Source organism: Macrotis lagotis, chromosome X (genome assembly GCF_037893015.1).
Source record: "Macrotis lagotis isolate mMagLag1 chromosome X, bilby.v1.9.chrom.fasta, whole genome shotgun sequence".
In the NCBI taxonomy this organism is placed as follows: domain Eukaryota; kingdom Metazoa; phylum Chordata; class Mammalia; order Peramelemorphia; family Peramelidae; genus Macrotis; species Macrotis lagotis.
The window spans coordinates 636,855,909-636,875,130 of record NC_133666.1 but is presented as its reverse complement, the minus strand read 5'-3'; the positions used below and the strand labels follow the sequence as shown (position 1 = coordinate 636,875,130).

The 19,222-nt window shown below is 44.6% G+C and overlaps 1 protein-coding gene across 6 annotated transcripts in view; it reads left to right on the top strand.

The window, feature by feature from the left end:
• Positions 1-19,222, top strand: part of NFIC (nuclear factor I C) — a 139,082-nt gene that overhangs the window by 29,273 nt on the left and 90,587 nt on the right. For all 6 annotated transcript variants that reach the window (XM_074204175.1, XM_074204174.1, XM_074204176.1 and 3 more), the window contains exon 2: positions 4,608-5,139. In XM_074204175.1, coding sequence (XP_074060276.1) covers positions 4,608-5,139 — 532 coding nt within the window. The remainder of the gene's footprint in view (positions 1-4,607; positions 5,140-19,222) is intronic.

The following is a 19,222-nucleotide window of genomic DNA, read 5'->3' as shown; positions in this document are numbered from 1 at the left end:
AAACCCAGGGTTTCCTGACCTTAATAAATAGAACATTCAAACCTCTCCTTTCTGTTTTGGTGCTTCCCATTCCCTGGCTGGAATGTTTCCTCCACTCTGAAATCCTGTTCTTTAAATTCTAGTTGATGTTCAGTGCTTTGCCAACCTTGTAATACTGTCCTATTATTATTAAGAAAAAAAATATCCCACCTCTTTCAGAAAGCCTCCTAGAACTCCTCCAATCTAAAGCCCGAACTAACTCTGGGAGTCATTTTCTAGCTCTGTTTCCCAATCTTTCTTGGGCAGTAATTAACCTGGGTCTTATTTACACCCACACCATCACCACCCAGCAGCCTTCACCTATCAACCCATACCACCCATGCCACCACCATCCATCAGAGTTCCCTAAGAGAAGGTAGGGTGGTCCAGGCTTGGGGGTAGGGGGCCTTGACTGATATGTACTTTATCAAAGAATTCTATAGAAGGAATTTCTGCATGTTGTGGGAGGTTGGAACAGATGCCCTTTTGGGGCACGGATGGGCCTGGAGAGGAGCTATGTCTGACCATATAAGGGAAATTCTTTAGGTCTCTTCTGTGTCCCAGTGAATTTCTAGAATGAAGATTAAGTTTAATTCTGTCCCAAGGAGGAAACTTTGTCCTGAGCCCTATTCCCCACTTTGTAAAGACTGTTGATCAAATCCTCTCATTTTATAGATAATAAAACTAGGGCACCAGAGGTGAAATACATGGGGCATATGTAGCAGAATTCAGATTTGAATATTTGAAATTAGACCTTCTGACTACCTAGAGAGTAGAGTTGGAAAGTGGTAGATTTAGATTTTGTGGAAGGAAAAACTAGTTAGAGAAATAGTACTTGGATTTGTAGTCAAGAGATCAAGGTTCAAATCCTGCCCTCTAGTGCTTATTAGCTATGTGACCCCTGGCAAATCATTTAATCTCACTGAGCTTCACTTTACTCATTTCATAATATCTGTATCACCTACTTACTTCACCAAATTATTTAAAGGAATCATAAGATTAGGGATATAAAAGAGTACAAACTTTAAAGCTTCATATAAATGTTTTCTAATAACAATAAAAATTTCAACAGTTGATGCTAGTCAGATATAGACCTCAAAAAAGGTGTTGCTTTGAGAGATGATAGGTCCTATTTCACCTGAGGTGTTCAGCAGAGGGCTGATGACCACTCATTTGGTGGGGGGGTTGGACTCTCTATCAGGCTCAGACTGGAGGTGCAGAAACTACTTGGAATCCTACCTGCCCTCCTCACTAGTCAGCACAGAAGCTTTGAATGACTCTGCCTCCAATCTGGACTGGTTTGCCCCCACCTCAAGCAGCCTAGATATTAGTCCAGCTTCCCAGGGCTTCCCTAATCAGCTTAGCCCTACTCTAGTTTGGAACTCCAGAACTCAAGTTATCCATCAGGTTCAGGCTCCCCAATAGCAGGGAATGCAGGCATATTGCTACCATGACTGGCTCCCCAGATTGGATGATTGTTCTTCTGGGATGCTAGGGGTGGGGGGAAGAAACCTGTTCAGGTGAATGTCAGCATGAGGTCCTTTCCAACTATGTGATGTTATAATATAGGTACCAAACCTATCTTCCTGTCTCCGGGATCTTTAAGATGGATTGATCACCTCCCCAAAGGTCCCCATCATTTCTACTATAGCAACTAATTCTTTCTTGCTGCTGAGGATCAATTCCAGAATAGAATTAGGTTCCCTTGTCAATATCGCCACTTTTTTGAAGGGTAAAATTACCACGAAGGCATTCCAAGAAATAATTAGCTATTCTGTCGCTGGCAGAGAAAGAGTTCCAACACATAGCCCAATAATTTAAGTTCCCACTCCTATTACAATAATAATAATAATAATAATAATAATAGCAATAGTAATAGAGACCATTTATATAGTGCTTCAAGGTTTGTGAAATGCTTGGTATACATTACATTATGTGAATCTCACAAGAGTTCTTTGCATGGACAGTCAACCAAAGAAATATTAATTTACTGAAGAAATGAATGATCTTCATAACCTTCAATTGTAAAGTTGGCATTTAAAGGCCTTCCACAGTCTGACTCCAACTTATCTTTTCATCCTCATTTCTCATTACTTTCCTTCTAAATTTTCCTAGAACATTTTGTCTGGATCTCTTCTCTGTCTCCATTGCAATCTACCTTGGATTACACTTATATGTCATATCTTCCCATCTCCAACCTAAGAAACTTGAAGGCAGGGGCTGTTTCATTTTTTATCTTCATAGTTCATTGCCCAGAATCAATGCTCTGATTTTATACAAATCAAGTTCAATTTTAGGAGTTTGTCAGTAATCATATTCTTTGGTTTATGTTTCTACTAAATGCTTCCCTTGAAAACATCAAAATTTGGCTTAGTTCTAGGTTTTTACAAAAACACAGAAAGGGTTTCTCAGTTCTCATGTAACCCTTCAAGCTAACATATTTTATATATGTATATATATATATACATATATATATATATGTATGTATACAGGATTGGTATTTAAATTGATTAAAACAATAACAGCAAAAATCCCACTTATATCCAGACCCATAAAGAACCCAGTCTCCTCCACCTTTCTCTCTCTCAGGTGGATCTCTCCCTTTTCTAGAAATTTATATCATCCAGACTTACCTTATCCTAAGTGAGTCACCAGAGTCAAGCAATCTACCAAGACTGAACTTCACTATTTGATGCTAGAGTATCCTTGCACATAGTATTTTTTTCCCAAAACTTTTATCCTGGGGCAGCTGAGTGGCACAGTGGCCTGGAGTCAGAAGGACCTGAGTTCAAATCCAGAATACTTCTAAACTGTGTGACCTTGGGCAAGTCACTTAACCCCACTGCCTCACAAACTCTCCCCCACCTCCAATTTTTTTAATCTTAGTTTTTTGATGTCTTTTGTTTTTATAACTCATTCCTTCTAAATGTATCCCTCTCCTTTCCCTATACAAGAAATCATCATTTGTAACAAAGAATAAAAAAGAGAAAAAAAGTAGCACTGTAAAGCTACTGACTAGGTATGACCATATTTGCAATATTCCATATAATCTCCCAGCTCTGCCATGAAGGGAGAAAGCTACATATTTTCTCAACTCTTCTCCATCCAAAATTCTTGGTTATTATCATTTCTTAATATCCAATTTCAGGATTTTTGCTGTTATTGTTGTGGTTTAAATTTATGTTTTTGTAGTCATTGTATTTGTTGTTTTCCTGATTCTGCTTATTTAATTTTGCATCTATTTGTATAGTTTCCTGTGCTTATCAGAATTCTCTAGATTTTTTGTTTCTTCTAACAGTAATATTCTATTACATTCACATCTCATAATTTCCTTAACCAGTTGATGGAATCTACTTTTTTGTTTCCAGTTTTTTACTGTTACAAAAGTGCTGATACGAATATTTTGGTATATGGGGGGGATCTTTATTTTTGTCTTTGACCTCCACACATAGTGGTATCATAATAAATGTTTACTGAATTTGAATTTGTTGACTAGCTTGATTATGATATAAACTCCTTGTGAGCAATGAACTGTTGTATTTTTTCATTCTTGTGTCTTGCACATGGTAGATTCTCAATAAATATTTGTTGAATTGAAAAATGACAGGGAAATAGGGAAGTGAGAGGGTAGAAAGAGAGGAGGTGGAAAAATGAAAGTTTTGTGTGTGTGTGTGTGTGTGTGTGTGTGTGTGTGTGTGTGTGAGAGAGAGAGAGAGAGAGAGAGAGAGAGAGAGAGATTTGTGATAGAAATTCCTCATTCTACCTGGATCCAGGGTCAATCTCCCAATAAAGTACTCAGCTCATTCCTAGGCTTTCTGCCTTTCCCACATGACCTCTCTTCCTGAAGGAGTAAGGAATCTTGATGTAGTAATAGTAGTAGTGGTGGTAGTAGTAGTAGTAGTAGTAGTAGTAGTAGTAGTAGTAGTAGTAGTAGTAGTAGTAGTAGTAATAATCGTAGTAGTCTTAGTAGTAGTAGTGGTAGTGGTAGTGATGGAGGTGATGGTGGAGGTAGTGGTGGTGGTGGTACTATTACTAATACTAGTACTGGTAGTAATAACAACTAGTAGTTAAGCATTTTACTTTATTGCAACAGCCCTAAACTGAGTATCAGTAGACCTACTTGGATTTGAATTTCCATTGTATTCCTAACTTGCTTTGTATAAGTTTCTTTTTTTCTGCCTTGGGTCTCAGTTTCTCTAACTATAATATGAGACTGGTCCAAATGATTTTTTTTTTAACAACTCTAGCTTTCTATAATCTGCTTTCAAAAGTTTCTTTTCCTTCTGACATTCCATAGTCTAAGATCCATTCCAGATCTGGCATTCTATATTCCAAGTTCTAAGGATAGTCCCAACTCTGACTTTCTGTGTTCTATGTTCTCAGGGTCCTTCTGGGTCCATTGTTCTGTGTTTTATGTTCTCAGGGTCCTCTCAGTTCTGACTTTCTGTGTTCTTTATTCTAAGAGCCCTAAAGGTTCTGAGATTCCTTCAGTCCTTCTCATTGTAATATTCTTTTCCCAACTCTGATATTCTGTGTGCTCTCTACTAAGTACCATTTCATTTCTGATATTCTGTGTTCTCTGCTTCTAGGATGAGTTCCACCCATTTATTGAGGCCTTGCTGCCCCACGTCCGAGCATTTGCCTACACCTGGTTCAACCTCCAGGCTCGGAAACGCAAGTACTTCAAGAAGCACGAGAAGCGTATGACGAAGGATGAGGAGCGGGCAGTGAAGGATGAGCTGCTGGGGGAGAAGCCTGAGGTCAAGCAGAAGTGGGCATCCCGCCTCCTGGCCAAGCTGCGCAAGGACATCCGGCCAGAGTGCCGAGAGGACTTCGTCCTAGCCATCACAGGCAAGAAGCCTCCGGGATGCGTCCTCTCGAATCCCGACCAGAAGGGCAAGATGAGGAGAATCGACTGCCTGCGCCAGGCAGACAAGGTGTGGCGGCTTGACCTCGTCATGGTCATCCTCTTCAAGGGCATCCCCCTGGAGAGCACCGATGGGGAGCGGCTTGTCAAAGCTGCCCAGTGTGGTCACCCGGTGCTTTGTGTCCAGCCCCATCACATCAGTGTCTCGGTGAAGGAGCTTGACCTGTACCTGGCCTATTTCATCAGAGAGAGAGGTAGGGAACACCCAGCAATGACCCACCTTTGAGACATGTTTCTGTGTGTGTGTGTGTGTGTGTGTGTGTGTGTGTGTGTGTGTGTGTGTGTTTGTATGACCCAGACTTAAGATATGGAGATAGATCTGAGGGAGAGACACTTCCTTAAGGGAATTCTCAGTTTAAGGGGAGGTGAAGTCTCATCTTTCCCAATCTGAGAAGGAAGATGCTACCCTGCCCTCAGGGAACCTCCAATCTTAAGAATGGAGCCAGAACAAATTTGGTAACTATAACTGGTAATTACTGAATAGAGGACAAATTCATTTGTGGAGCAGAGAGGACAGCAGTTCCTATAGGAATAAAAGGTAGCTCATTCAAGACAACAATCATTTATTTAGCGCCTACTCTGTACTTGAGTTGTACTAAGTGTTTGGGTTATGAAGAAAGGCAAAAATAGTTCTGACCTGGAGGAGTTCCCAATCTAATGGGGACAAGGGGCAGTCAATGTACAAACAATAAAGAACCAACAAAATATAGACAGGATAAACTGGAGCTTATCTGAGGGGGAAGGTGCTAGCATTAAGTGGGAGGAAGGGGGTGTCAAGAAAGACTTCTTGCAGAAGGTGGGATTTTATTTAAGACCTAAAGGAAGCCAGGAGGTGGAGATGAGGAGGGAATGAATTCTAGACAAGAGGGACAGATGATGAAAAGTTAATAGAATTGGGAGGTGGGATGTCCTTTGTGAGGAATGGCAAGAAGCTCAGTCATAGATTGAAAAGAAGATGGAAGGGAAAAGGTTTAGGAAAGAAAGGAAGGTGCAGATGGTGAAAGGACTTTATAAAGGCAAACAGGATTTTATTTTTCCTCCCATAAGGCAATAGGGAACTTTGGAGGTTATTCTTTAGGGGAAGTTTTATGGTCAGACCTGCTCATTCCTCAATGGTTCTGGTGCTTGCCCTCAAGGACATTGGAGATAAGGGAGGGCCCCTGTAGGGGATGCTGTGGAAATGGGGAACAGCCAGGGCAAATCTTGCCTTGTAGCACCATGGGTCATGGTGGAGGACTGAGAGGCCAAGAAGAGGGATAATAGACATGGGGGGAAAGGGCCTGCTCACTATTGAATGTTGCTATCCAAAGGTAATTCCCAATTGCTCCATGTTCATTCTCTACATAGCAAGTACATATGAGAGACATGAGATCAAGGTCGACAGGGGCTGGACCCAACAGAGTAGCTCTACATGCTGGTGCTAGTGAGTGACTAGACTGGGTAGATGAGGGTGAATATGGGGCAGCTTCTTGGAGAAGGGAAATTTTGAGAAGAATCTGGTGGAGAAGAACAAGTGAACAGAGTAGAAGTTTCCCCCCAAGTTTCTTCTGTGTTCTAGGAATCCTCCCAAAGGTTGAACAACAGGCAGAAGATAGAACCAGTTTCTATCCTCTTCCTTTTCAATCAGAGAAAGGATACTTCCTCAAGGTAGACAGACTAAGGCTTAATGGAATAGCACCTATAAAGTCCTGAAAGGAAGGAAAAAGGAGTAAAGATCCATTCCCCAGACCTCGGAATTGAGGCCTCAGAGGCTGGAGAGAGAAGTTTCAGACCTCAGACCAGAAACTACATAGTATCATGGAAAGAGCCATGGACTGAGAATAATGGGGGTAGATTAGTAGATGGGGAGCAAGATTAGAATCAAAAGGAGCTGAATTCAAATCCTGTCCTCACCAATGACACTAGACAGGTGACAACTTTTTTCAGCCTCAGTTTTGTCATCTGTGTTTTACTCAGTTGTTTTCAGTCATGTCCAGCTTTTTGTGACCCCATTTGGGGTTTTTCTTGTCAAAGATACTGGAATGGTTTGCCACTTCCTTCTCCAGTTCATTTTACAGATGAGGAAATTGAGGCAAATAAAGTGAAGTGACCTGCTGAGGGTCACACAGCTAGACATATTTGAGACCAGATTTGAACTCAGGAAAATGACTCTTTCTGACTCCAGGACTGGTACTCTATGCACTGTGCAACCCAGCTGCCCAATCCTCTTTGGTAAAATGGTGCTATTAATAGAATCTACCTTCTCTGGGATGTTGGGAGGATCAAGTGAGGTAACATATGTTTGTAAACTTTAAATTGCTATGTAAATGTCAGCTATTATTAATGACCATTTCTTGGAGATAAACAATCCAGCTTCTAATTCCAAATGTGCTGCCAACTTCTTGTGTGACCTTGGATAAGTCTTTTCCCCTAAATGATTCTCTACATCTTTATTTCTAAGGTGAGAGAGTTGGTCTTGTTTCAAAGATTCCATGTTCCATGTTACCAAGGCTCTATGAGGAGCTATAGACAGAGTATACAATGGACAAAAGAGATCCAAGAAGACTTCCAAGAGTAGATACTCCTTGAGGGAGACCTTAGTGGGTAGGTAGCATTCTCATCAATGGAGATTAGGAGAGGGGGAGGGGGAGTCTAGGCTATGGTGGAGGGGGTATATCTGAGAAAGCAGGGGAAGATGAGACAGGAGAGAGAAGTGGAGTCACATAGTAGATGGTCACAAATGCCAAGCCCATGGACAAAAATAAGCATATTCATATGTCAATACATCAAAAATTTGTGCTTTTGAAATGATGGGTCCTCCTATCCTTACCTGTAGACAGAAATCCCTCTAGGGTTTAGGAGATAGTCTGAGAGTTGTTGTGACCTAAAAATTCCTATGTGTTCCCAGCACACACATTTCCTTAACCAATCTGAAGAATTCTTTAAGCTTAGCAAGAGCAGTTCTCTGAAGATGGACATTTATTTAGTCTATCATCAGAACTATAGTGGGTGGCTAGGTGGCATAGTGGATAAAGCACCAGCCTTGGAGTCAGGAGTACTTGGGTTCAAATCCGGTCTCAGACACTTAATAATTACCTAGCTGTGTGGCCTTGGGCAAGCCACTTAACCCCATTTGCCTTGCAAAAACCTAAAAAAAAAAGAACTATATATGAAACCTTTTCTGATTGGTAAAACTTTTCAGGGTTGGCTTTTTGCTGATTTGGGCTTTGAAGGTTCAGGGTCACCCCTCATATCACAGAGAACAGAAGGAGATATTAGTGGACAATAAATTCTTGTACCCAATAACTCCCAGCCACATAGATCTAACTTCCTTCACCTAGCTCCCCTACTCTGTTTACAAAGGCACACAGGTACCAAATGTGTTGGGTGAAAATGCACACCCAATACACAGACACCTGTCAGACATGATCCAGACACCAACATACAGTCGGGGGATGAGTATACAAACTTATCTTTTGATCATAAGTGGAAATAGATACCCCTCAAGATTGCTTTCAGAGAAGGAGCACACACACACACACACACACACACACACAGAATTAGATATTAGAATGCAGTTCAGATCCCAGACTTTCATTGTTTGAATTTAAGACAGAAGTAGGGATACAGGTAGACAAGGATATATAAAACAGAGAGAGGGAAATTGAGGTTAGAAGAGAGAGGAGTAGGGGAAAGAGTAATTTTAAAAGGGAGAGAGAAAAGGGATGGAGAGGTGATATGAGAAGGAAGAAGGAGAGAGAGAGAGAGAGAGAGAGAGAGAGCAGAAGTTAGAAGATCTGGGTTTGAATCCTGTTTCCACTAGCTAAGTGATCTTGGAGAAGTCACTTACCCTCTGTCTGACTCATTTCCTAAAATGAAAGGGTTAAACTCAGTGACCTTTAACATCCCTTAAAATTCTAAATCTATGAGAGGCCATAGTAAAGGAAGGAGAGAAAAAAATTATTTTTGTGGGTTATGACAATCTGTCTTAATGCCATAGCAAATTGCTTTTTTTTTTCCCCATAAAGTGGCAGGCCAGAGGAAAGAAAACTCAATCCAGGCTGACAGCTTTGGAGTGTGGGAGAAAAGAGAGGGGAAGAGAAATAATGCATATATTTGGGGAAAGAAATATCCATTTGTCCAACCACCTGTAAAAGAGGTCCTTTAAAAAAAAAGTCCTGGGTTTGTTTCTGGGAGTGAGAAGCAGGAATTCAAAAAAGAGGGAAACTCCCCAAAAGCACATTCTATCTTGTAAGTTAGACAATGTGTCATTTTTCTGATTTTTTCATACGGAGAAACTGAGACTCAGGGAAGTTGTGACTTGCCTAAGATAAAAGAGCTAAGTTCCAACCCAAGTCTCCTAGATCTGGTCCAAGGCTTTTTTCCACTAAGTCACCCTGGCCTTTCAGAAGCAGAAATAGTGAGGAGGGGCAGGAGGGGAGGGTGAAGGGCGTGAGGAGGCGGGCCCTTTGTGCTTTGAGATCTCCGGCAGCCCGGAGATAGATCCCGGCTGTCCCAGCTGCCTGGAAGCCCTCAGCCTCCTCCCCTCCTCCCACGCTTCCCTGACCTTGACCTCCCCCCACCCCCACCCCCCAGCGTCTGGGTCCGGGCTTCGGAGTCACCTGATCTGTCTAATTGGTAACAAACTCTGGGCTGTAAATACTCCGGTGATAAGACCTTCTTAGCTTGTCACTTTCCCTGAGCTGAACTGACCAGCTGTTAAGGAGGCCGGGAACTGCTTAAGGTAGACCAGGCTCCGGGGCCAGGGCTGCTGTCTGGGCCTGCCCCGGCGGCCACAAGCTTAAACGCCCAGGGGAGCCAACGACTGGGTAGAAGAGAGGGGTTTTCATTATTAATATGGGACCAGATTGTTTGTTTTTATGAGGGGAATTTTCAGCAAGCTAAACTGACAGGAAGATATTGGATAAAAAAAAAAAAGAGGAGATATTTTCTGTGAAGGAGAGCTGGGCCAGGAACTGGAGGGGCCTGATCCCGATTCCCACTACAATGAGAGGAGAGACCCTCTGTGTGTGTGTGTGTGGGGGGGTCAGAACCAACTCTGTCCCAGACGACCCAGACAGAAGGAAAGGGATTGATTGACCCTTTCCTTCAGCAGGTTAGAAAGATGACAAAACTCACAGCTGGTTTGTGTCACCCAAAGAGTGCCGGTAGCCACTTAATAAATGTTTATTGCATTAAATGAATCCCCTTCCCTAAGATAGATCTTTCCCTACCTCATGTCTTTCCAACCCAAGTCAACCTAGAAGAGTTGAAGTTGCTCAGAAATAGCCCCAAGCCAGAGGCTCTCAAGAGTCAATTTGACTGCAGTAGATGGTATTTTTAGGAGATTAGGGGAAATGAGTATGTGACCAGGTCACCCAGAGTCTTTGAATACCAGGTTAAAGAGTTGAATATTTTATTTGTGGACAGTGGTAGCCATGAAAGGTATTAGAATAGGGGAAGTATTTGATCAGAGTTGGGTTTTGTGATTTTTGTGATTCTGAAAGTCTGAGCAAGAGGAATGGAAAGGAGAAGGGAGGGGATACCCATTAGATTGGAGTCAGAACATAATTTACTCTGAAATCAAAAATAAATACAATGTTAGAGCTGGAAAACAGCCTAGGATTAGGTGTTGGGAGGCATGGATTCTAGGCCTGGCTTTGTCTCTGCTTCTGCCTCCTTCTATGACCTTGGGCATACTACTGTCCATCCCTAAGACTCACTTCAAAATCACTTGTATCTCTAAACATATTCTGAATCCAAGACCATTGCATCAGACTCCCTCATTTCCCACACTGGAAAACCAAGGCCCCCAAAGAAGGGACTTGCCCAAGGGCACACAGCAAGTTAATGACGAAATCAGTACAGGAAGGCAGGTGTTCTGACTCCCAGACCAGGCCTCTTGCCTTCCTTCCCCGTTCTCACAGTTGAGTAGATTGTCACTTCCAAATTACTCCCTCCTTCCCCAAATACACTTTTCACTACTCCCATCACCTCTGTCTTTGAGATTTAGAGGGCTTTGGGGCAGGGGCTTGAAGAGAGCTGCAGGGAAGGGTCTGGGTCTGAGGCTGGCCAAGTGAGCCAAGCCCTTTCTTCTTTTCACCCTGGACTGTGACAATTAAAATCCCCCAGAACTTCTCTGACATTAGGGATTTGGTTAGTTCTCACAGGCTTAGCAAATGTAATCATAAGAAGAACTGCCCCCACCCCACTTCTTTGGAGAGTTCGGATTTTATAGGTTGCTTTTTTTGACTCCAACCTTGTATTTTTTTTAACCCATTTTTTACTAAGGAAGCTGAGACTCAGAAAGGACAGGTCATTGGCCTGGGAGCTCAGACTGAGACCCCCCCCCACCCAGGTTGAATAGTCCTATATAGAGGCAGGAGGATGACTAGGGGGTTTGGGGGTGGGTAGACTTTGTAGCAGAAAACAGAAGAGCCAGCCTAGTGCTGCTACCAAAGGATTTTGGGGTCCAGGTTGAGGGGGAGGATTGGACTGGCTAGTGTGGCTGAGAAGGCCAAGAGCTGGTTAAGATGCAGCCTCCGTTATTTCCCCACTTTATCAATCTGGAACTTGTCTCTAGCAGCTCCCGCCTGCATCCTTTCCTCCCTTCTTCCCCCCTCCCCCCCCCCCCCCCCACATACAGGAGGCACCACCTCAGAGCTGAGCTGATAAAATTTTGAAGAGAGTTTTTTGCTGGTGTCAGCACAATTTCCCAGCCGGCCGCTCCCCCACTCCCCCGATCCCCAGCTCCCTGCTCCCTCCCCTGCTGCTGGAGCCTGGGGGCCCTTAGACCTCATCTTATTCATGGTCTCCCTGGAGGTTCTCTTGGATATCTACTCACCCCCAGTGTGTCCCCACTCTTCTCCCTCCCTCCTCCCTCCCTTCTTTCTTTCCTCTGTTCTTTTCTTTCTTTTCTCTCTTCCTTTTGGTAAGAAGAAAGATGGCATACTGGTTAAGTACCAGAAGATCTGGGTTCTAGTCTCAGTTCTGACCCAGATTCATTATGTGTCCTTGTACCACTCTCATTCTCTCTCTGAGGCTTTGTTTACTCATCTGTAAAATCAGAAGGACTTCATTCAAATTTAATAGTCCCTAGGAGCCCATCTAGCTCAATATTCTGTCCTCTAATTCCTATTGCCTTACTTTAGTTAAGTCTTCTAGCACCCCCAGGGCTGTTTACTTGGGTCCCATCCTCAATTTATCTTGCAAAATAGTGTGGGCACACAGCTTACACAAAGCTTTTGCTTAGTGGAGAAGGATACACGGCAGAGGATATACAGCACTGTGTGGCCTGAGATGTTTCTGCCAATCACTCTGTCAATTATCAATTATTAAGCACCTACTATGGTGCTGCACTAAGCTCTAATAATAATGATGATCACAGTAAAGCATCTGAATTAGATTGGGCACTCTTGTCAGAACTGGAATGTTCTTTAAAATCTAAATTTTCTGAGCTGGGAGGCACCCCAAAGACCACCTAGTCAAATCCTCTCATTTTACTGGACCCTCAACAGAGTCCCAGAGTGACATAAGCCAACCAAAGCCACTTGGTGAGTTGGTGTCAAAGCTGGGACCTTGGCTCCCAAACTCCATGGAGCTAAAGAAGTAAGGGAAGGGTGGACGGGGTAGTGGGAGGAACCTCTCAGGGCCACCTCTTAGGGCATCTGGCATTAATAAGGGCTGGGTTCTGGCTGTTACCGCTCTCCTCAGTTTCATGATTGATGGTAGTAGAAGGGGGAGGCCTGGGCCAAGCCCAGAGGCTTCCTCCCTCTGCCCACTGCAGCCCCCACCTTTGTCTGCTTCTTGAGGGTTGGTGGGGGTGGGGGTAAGCTATGTGCTAAAAAGACAGGGAGACTGGTGGGAAGATTGGATATAGGGACTGGGCAAGAAGACAGAATAGATAATAATCAATACAATGATCTCTTCAATTTGTCTAGTCATTTCTACTTAAATGATAGAATGTTAGACCTAGAAGGACCCTAGAGAACTAGACATGGGAGGACTCCCTGAACAGGAAGGCAAAGGCTCAGAAAGATAAGTCTGATCTGCTCATCTTGCAAATGAGGAGACTGAGGATCAGTAAGAACAAAGGAGTTCTCCTAAAGCCACACATATAAGTCAGTAGTTCAGCCAGGACTGAAGTTCAGTCTCCTGACCCCCTCTCCAAGTTCCTTCTCCCACATCATTCTGACTTGCCCCCTTTCCCCTAGCCCTACCTGCCACATGAGATAAAGGTTTTTCATCAGAACCCCTTGGGAGAAGATGCAATTTCCAGCTCTGCTTCTTACTCTCTATGGGATCTTAAAAAATCAAGTTCAAATGAGCAAACATTTATTAGGTGCATAGCAATTGAATGAGCATTATTAAGTGCAAAATAGTATGCAACATGCTGGATATGCCCTCACAGAGCTTGCATTCTGCTGGGGAGGATTCAGCACATATATGGGGTGTGGGGGGGAAGCATTTACAAAGTGATTTCAAGGAGTAAGGGTGTAGGATTGAAAAAAGGCCTTGTGTATGAGACAGTACCTGGCTGATCTTTGAAGAAAGCTTAGAGATTCTAAAAGAAGGAGGGGAGTAGGGAGGGAGAAAGAAAAAGAAGGAAGGTGAGAAGAAGAAAAGGAAGGAAAGGAAGGAGAGAAGGAGGAAGGAAAGGGAGCAGAGATGAAGAAACGAGGAAAAGAAAAAAGGAAGGAAAGAGGAGGGAAGGAGGAAGAGAAGAGAGGGAGGGAGAGGGGAAAAGGATGAAGGAAGGAAGAGCCAGGGAAATTGTAATGTTATGTTTGATTTTTATCAGGAATAAATTCTTATTATCCTTAATATAAAAATCTATAACATCCTAAATCATAGGATTTAGGTAGGTAAGACACTTCCTATGCCTGAGCCTCAATTTCCTCCTCTATTTAGTTAAGGGTAATAATCCTAGGCTGCCTTAGGAGGCTATGGTGAAGAGCAAATGAGATCTTGGTTGAGAAAGGGCCCTTTACAGATTTAAATGTAAACTATTAAAGAAGGCTTGTTCTAAGAACTCCAGGAAGACCTTAGCTTGGGGGATGGAGTCCTTCACTTCACCGACTTTTGAGTGTTGCTCTATTGCTTGGGCTCAGAATATGAGAAGAATTCCTATACTAGCTCACATTTCCCTAAAGAGGAACATGGTGTAATGGGGAAAATGTTTGTCTTAGAAGAGGGCGAGACTAGCTCCACTTGAGCCAGAGTGGGGGCAGTACAAGAGTGTTCGATTTGGAAAACTGAGTTAAAAAGCTAAATCTGACATTTCCTGCCCATGTAATCAAGTTGCAGCTCTAAGCCTCAGTTGTCTCATCTATAAAATGAGAGGAGTGGCCTTTCAGGGTCATACTTGAGATGTTTTACTAGCTGTGCAGGTGACTATGTCTGAGCCTCAATTTCCTTACCTGGAAAAAGAGAAAAAGAATATTTGTCCTACCGACCTAATCACTTCTGGTTGCTGGTATGAGGATTCAAAGAAAGAATACAGGCAGAGAAAGTGCTGTATCACAGCCATGTGTCCTTTCTGCAGGATAACCCAATGAAACAAGAAAGGATCGCTTGGGAAGGGACCTGCCCGGTGGCAGGGGCTGTAGCCAGTGGGGTGGGGAGTAGGAGGTGAACAGCATGGGTCGAGACCTGGAAAGAACCTCTAAGGTGTTTGTTATCTCCCTCATTTTACAGATGGGGAAATTGAGACAGACCCAGGTTAGGTGACTTGCCCAAGATCACGCAGGTGGTAGGTTCAGGGACGGAATTTGCACTCAGGACTTCTAGTTGCAGATTGGGCATGTAGTCCGATAAATCATGTTTGTGGGGGGGCTAGCAGGGAAAGAGGGGTTGGGGAAGTCTGTGTCTACTGAGAGCTACCCCCACCTGGAGTTGGGGGAGGGAGCCTTGGAAACCTCAGTCCTTCTGGTTCTGGGGTGGGCCGGGAAAGGGGGTTCAACTGAAGACTGGGGCGTGGAGGGGCTGTGGAGGGGCTGTGGAGGGATTGTGGAGGGGTTGTGGCCGTCGCTTCTGTGGCTTCCCCGCTCCGGAGCAGACTGGCAGGCAGGGAGGTCGCTGATGAAAGTCAAAACCCTTGCGGTGTAATGGTAATCAATATCTCCAAATCGATGTGCTGGGGCCGACCTCCGGAGCGGAGGGGGCTGGGGGTGGGGGTGCACCAGAGCCTGCACTCCCACCCTCACACACACACAAACACACACACACACACACACACACACACACACGCACGCACGCACACACACCTGCCACTGCATCAGGGCAGCTCAATTTCCCTTGCCCGGGTTGCTGACTAGGCAGGTTTGCCAGGGAACCATGGGGAGGGGCTTCGAGGAATACCAGCCCCCACAACTGTAGACCTCCCCATCCATCCTTCAAGGTGCAACTCGAAGTTCCCCTCCTTAAAGAAGACTTCTCTGATCTTGTCTCCTTCCCTAACCTTCCATACTCCCCAACACTTTGTTTCCCCAGCTCTTTTCCCACCCTGTCTTGTGTGGTTCCCCTCAAGGCAGAGATGTTTTCGCTCTTCCTTTCCTCAAAGTAGAGTAGTGATGGAGAGTTAACCTCAAATTTGGGAAGATCTGGATTGAAGCCCTGAGACCTACTGACTGTGTGATCCTGGCAAGTCACTGCCCCACTCAGGGTTGTAGGCCATCAGTTCTCCAAGTATGGTATGGGGAGCTCTGGGAATCCTGAGACCCTCTGGGGGGCATCATTGAGGTCAAAACTATTTTCATGCTAATACTAAGAGCTTTTAATTTCCAATGGGATAAATACCTAAAGCTATAACCCGAATAAACAAAAGATCTTGGGTGTGTGTGTATGTGTGTGTGAAGTTGTCAATATTTTTTAAGAGAATAAGTAGGTCTAAGAGCCCAAGATTTGAGAAACACTGCTCTAGGAAACTTTCCAAGATGTTGAGGTGCTTGTCCTGCATTGCTCCTGGGAGTTCTCTCACTTGGAAGATGTCCCTCATGTCAGTGAAATCACAGATTCATGCACAATGTAGATGTTTAATATTTGTTGGATGAATGGATGAATGCACAAGTAGTTCTGAATCCTTGTCTTGTCACCCTAATATACTATAAACTTCTTGAGGGCAAAGACCAGTTTATTCTCAACTCTCCCCTGACTTCCACAGGCCTAGAAGTATAGAATAGTCATCTAGATAGTGACTATTTCTTGAATGAAAGAATGATGTTAGAAAGGTGATAAGCCCAGCAGAGACAGGCAAATGGACAAGTGAAGATACAAATGTACCAAGGTTCATTTAGTCAACAGGCATTTATTTATCAGGTACTTCCCATGTGTTAGGCAATATATGGGTGGTCCATATAGTACAAAGAAGGCAAAAGCTTTGTCCTTGCCCTCAGAGAGCTTGCATCCTTATAAGGAGGACAATGTATAAATGTTACGTAGAGAAAAACAAATATATATATATATATATATATATATATATATATATATATATATATATATATATATCATATATACTTATATCACACACACAATCATTCCAGAGGAAAGGCACTAGAAGGAAAAGCAAAGGGTGAAGGTGAGGAGGAAGATCATTCCAGGTATTTCCAGGGACAAAGAGTGCAAAGGTATGGATGTTCAAGTAGACTCACAGAAACAGGCAGAAGAGGTTAAGTAAAGAGGTTAAGTAAAATTACAGACATGATGTTAAGTAACAAGATCGTGGGGTTAGAAGATGTGCAGGTTCTAAGGGATCTTAGAGACATCATCTGGTTCAAGGCCCTTCTTTTGCAGAGGAGGTTCAGATGGACAGGGACAGGCAGAGCCTTAAGACAAACTGGATCTAGGTCTGGGTCCTGTTAGGGCAATATCAGCCACATGATGGTGGAGGCAGCATGGGCCAGGGAGAAAAGCCACTAACAAATTGTCTGCCTCGGGCAAGTCTCCTTTTCTCTCTGGACCTCAGTTTTGCCATTTGTAAAATGAGAAAGTCAGATCAGATCATCACTAAAGCCTCTTCCAGCTCTGTTATAAGAGACTAGGGTGGGGGGGGATGTTGGCTGTGGGAGTCTGAGGATGTGCTGGGATGACCCCCTGTGGGTCATCTTGTCCAACCCTGCCTTTTGCAGATGAAGAAAATGGGGGCCATGGAGGACAAATGTCTTTCCTAAGAGCATATAGGTACCTCATAGAAGAGGGAGGATTTGAATCGAGGCCTTCAATCCAGAATTCCACCTTCTTTCTACTGTATCAACCTGACTCCCAATACTTAGTGAACTTCTGTTACTGCTGGGGAGAGGCATAGGTATGTGCAGTGGTTCACTCATGTTGTCCGTTTGTGTTTGCATGTGAGAAAAAGGGAGGAATATACTGGTTTAGATATGTGTGAAAAGGGGAGTCAGTGGCCTTGTTGAGAAGGTGAGGCTCTGGGGAGAGCATCCAGGGCTGGGAATGGAGTGAATGTTGGGACCCATTCTAAAGGAGTAGCGTGGGCTAGGAGATGTGTGGACAGTGAGGACCAGGAATCTGAGACCCTCTAGAGCAGACTTCCTATCCTGCCTAGCTCGGGAACCCCAGGGAGAATGGAGGGGAATGAGGCCAGGCTCATCCCAGGCCTTAGCCAGGAGCCCTGCCCCAGCCTAGGGGACAAGAAGTTTGCCCCTGAACTTGAACTCCAGATGTGTTTGGGCTGACGGGAAGTGGGGCCGAGAGACACATACAGAAAGGGAGCCTTTCTGATAGCTGGCTCTTAACCTCTTCCCTTCCCCCCACAGGCCTTCCCTGAGAAATCCAAACCCTGAGAGATGCCAGCAGCGGCGGCAGGGGGGAGGGGCAGGCGGGAGGGGGTGCCAGCGCCGGCTCAGCCGCATCTGCCTCCCGTCAGCCGGCTGCCAGCGTAGCCAGATGGCCTCCATCTGCCCAGAACACTGTGCCCAGCCTCCTGTGCCCATTCTACCTTCTGTCTCTGTCTGTGCCAGACTCCCAAGCGGGCAGTCGGGTGGGAGGATGAGAAGGGGGTGGGGGTCGCCCCCCAGAATGATGGATCAGGATGCTAGGGCCATGAGGATGGTTTAGGAGTGGGGTGCACAGGAGGGGCAACAGGAGATTTCCTAGGCTGGGGATGAGTACCAGCTGTGGAATAATTGTTTGAGTCTTTCTCCAGGGTTAGAGATAAAGACTGGGGAGCCTGGGGAGGCAGAGTTGGGCACTGAGTCTGAGGAGAGAAGTCACAGGCTGGGTGACAGGGACCACAGATGGGACGTCTTCTGTCCTTACCTTAGTAGAATATCTGCCCCAGAACTGAGAACAGGACAAGGGAAAAAGAAGCAGCATGGTGGAAAGGCATGCCCATCAAGAGGGGCAGAGAATTGTCTTCTAGTCCTGGCTTCCTTGCCGTTTGCTTACTGGGTGGCTTTGGGCAAGGCTCTGAACCTCCAAGCTTTAGTTTTATTCTTCTAAAACAGGAATAATTATATGTGAACTAGTGAGAATTATTCACTATTATTAATATCATAGAATCACTTCTAGAATAAAAGAAGGTAGCCCAAGGGATAGAACACTAACTTTAGAGTTGGAGAACCCAGGTTCAAATACCGTCTCTTTAAACCCTAGGCCAGTCACCTACCTTCTCTGGGTCTCAGTTTTCTCATTTGTAAAACAAAGGGAAGAAATCAGAAGTCCATCTAAAGACCACCCCCATTTACAGATGTGGACACTGAGCCCCTGGCCAAGGTCTTGTGCAGGCCAGTGGCAAGATCAGGCCTTGGGTCTAGCCAGGGCTAGTGACTCTCAGACTTACCCTGGTTTATTGATCAGGACAATCTTGTGCATTGGGGGGCTGAGAGGAGGGTCCCCAACCAAGGAGAGGAGCAGACTTGGGTCTCTTCCTCAAGTCTGCCTCCACTGCCTGGGCCTAGAATAAAAAGTGACAGAGTGCCCCTCATCCCAGTCTGTTTCCTGTTCCTGCTGTTACTTGTTGGAACCACTGGCTGTGGTCTGGTCTGGAGAGCAAGGAAGCTTCCTGAATCAATCTGCCAGTGACCTTGAGTCTTCCCTAGGCCTGGTGTTTGGTGTGGGAAAAGGCCCAGACTAAAGGGGCCAGGGAGGAGCCCAAGCTCTTGGCTGCAGCGACTTCAGGCCTCGCCAAGGGATAGCCTTGATTGTCTCCCAAACAAAAACATAGACACGCACACACACACACACACACACACACACACACACACACACATACACAGCCTCCCTAGGGTGATCAAAGGACCTCACACTTATTTATATGCCATTCTACCACTCCAAGCATTCACA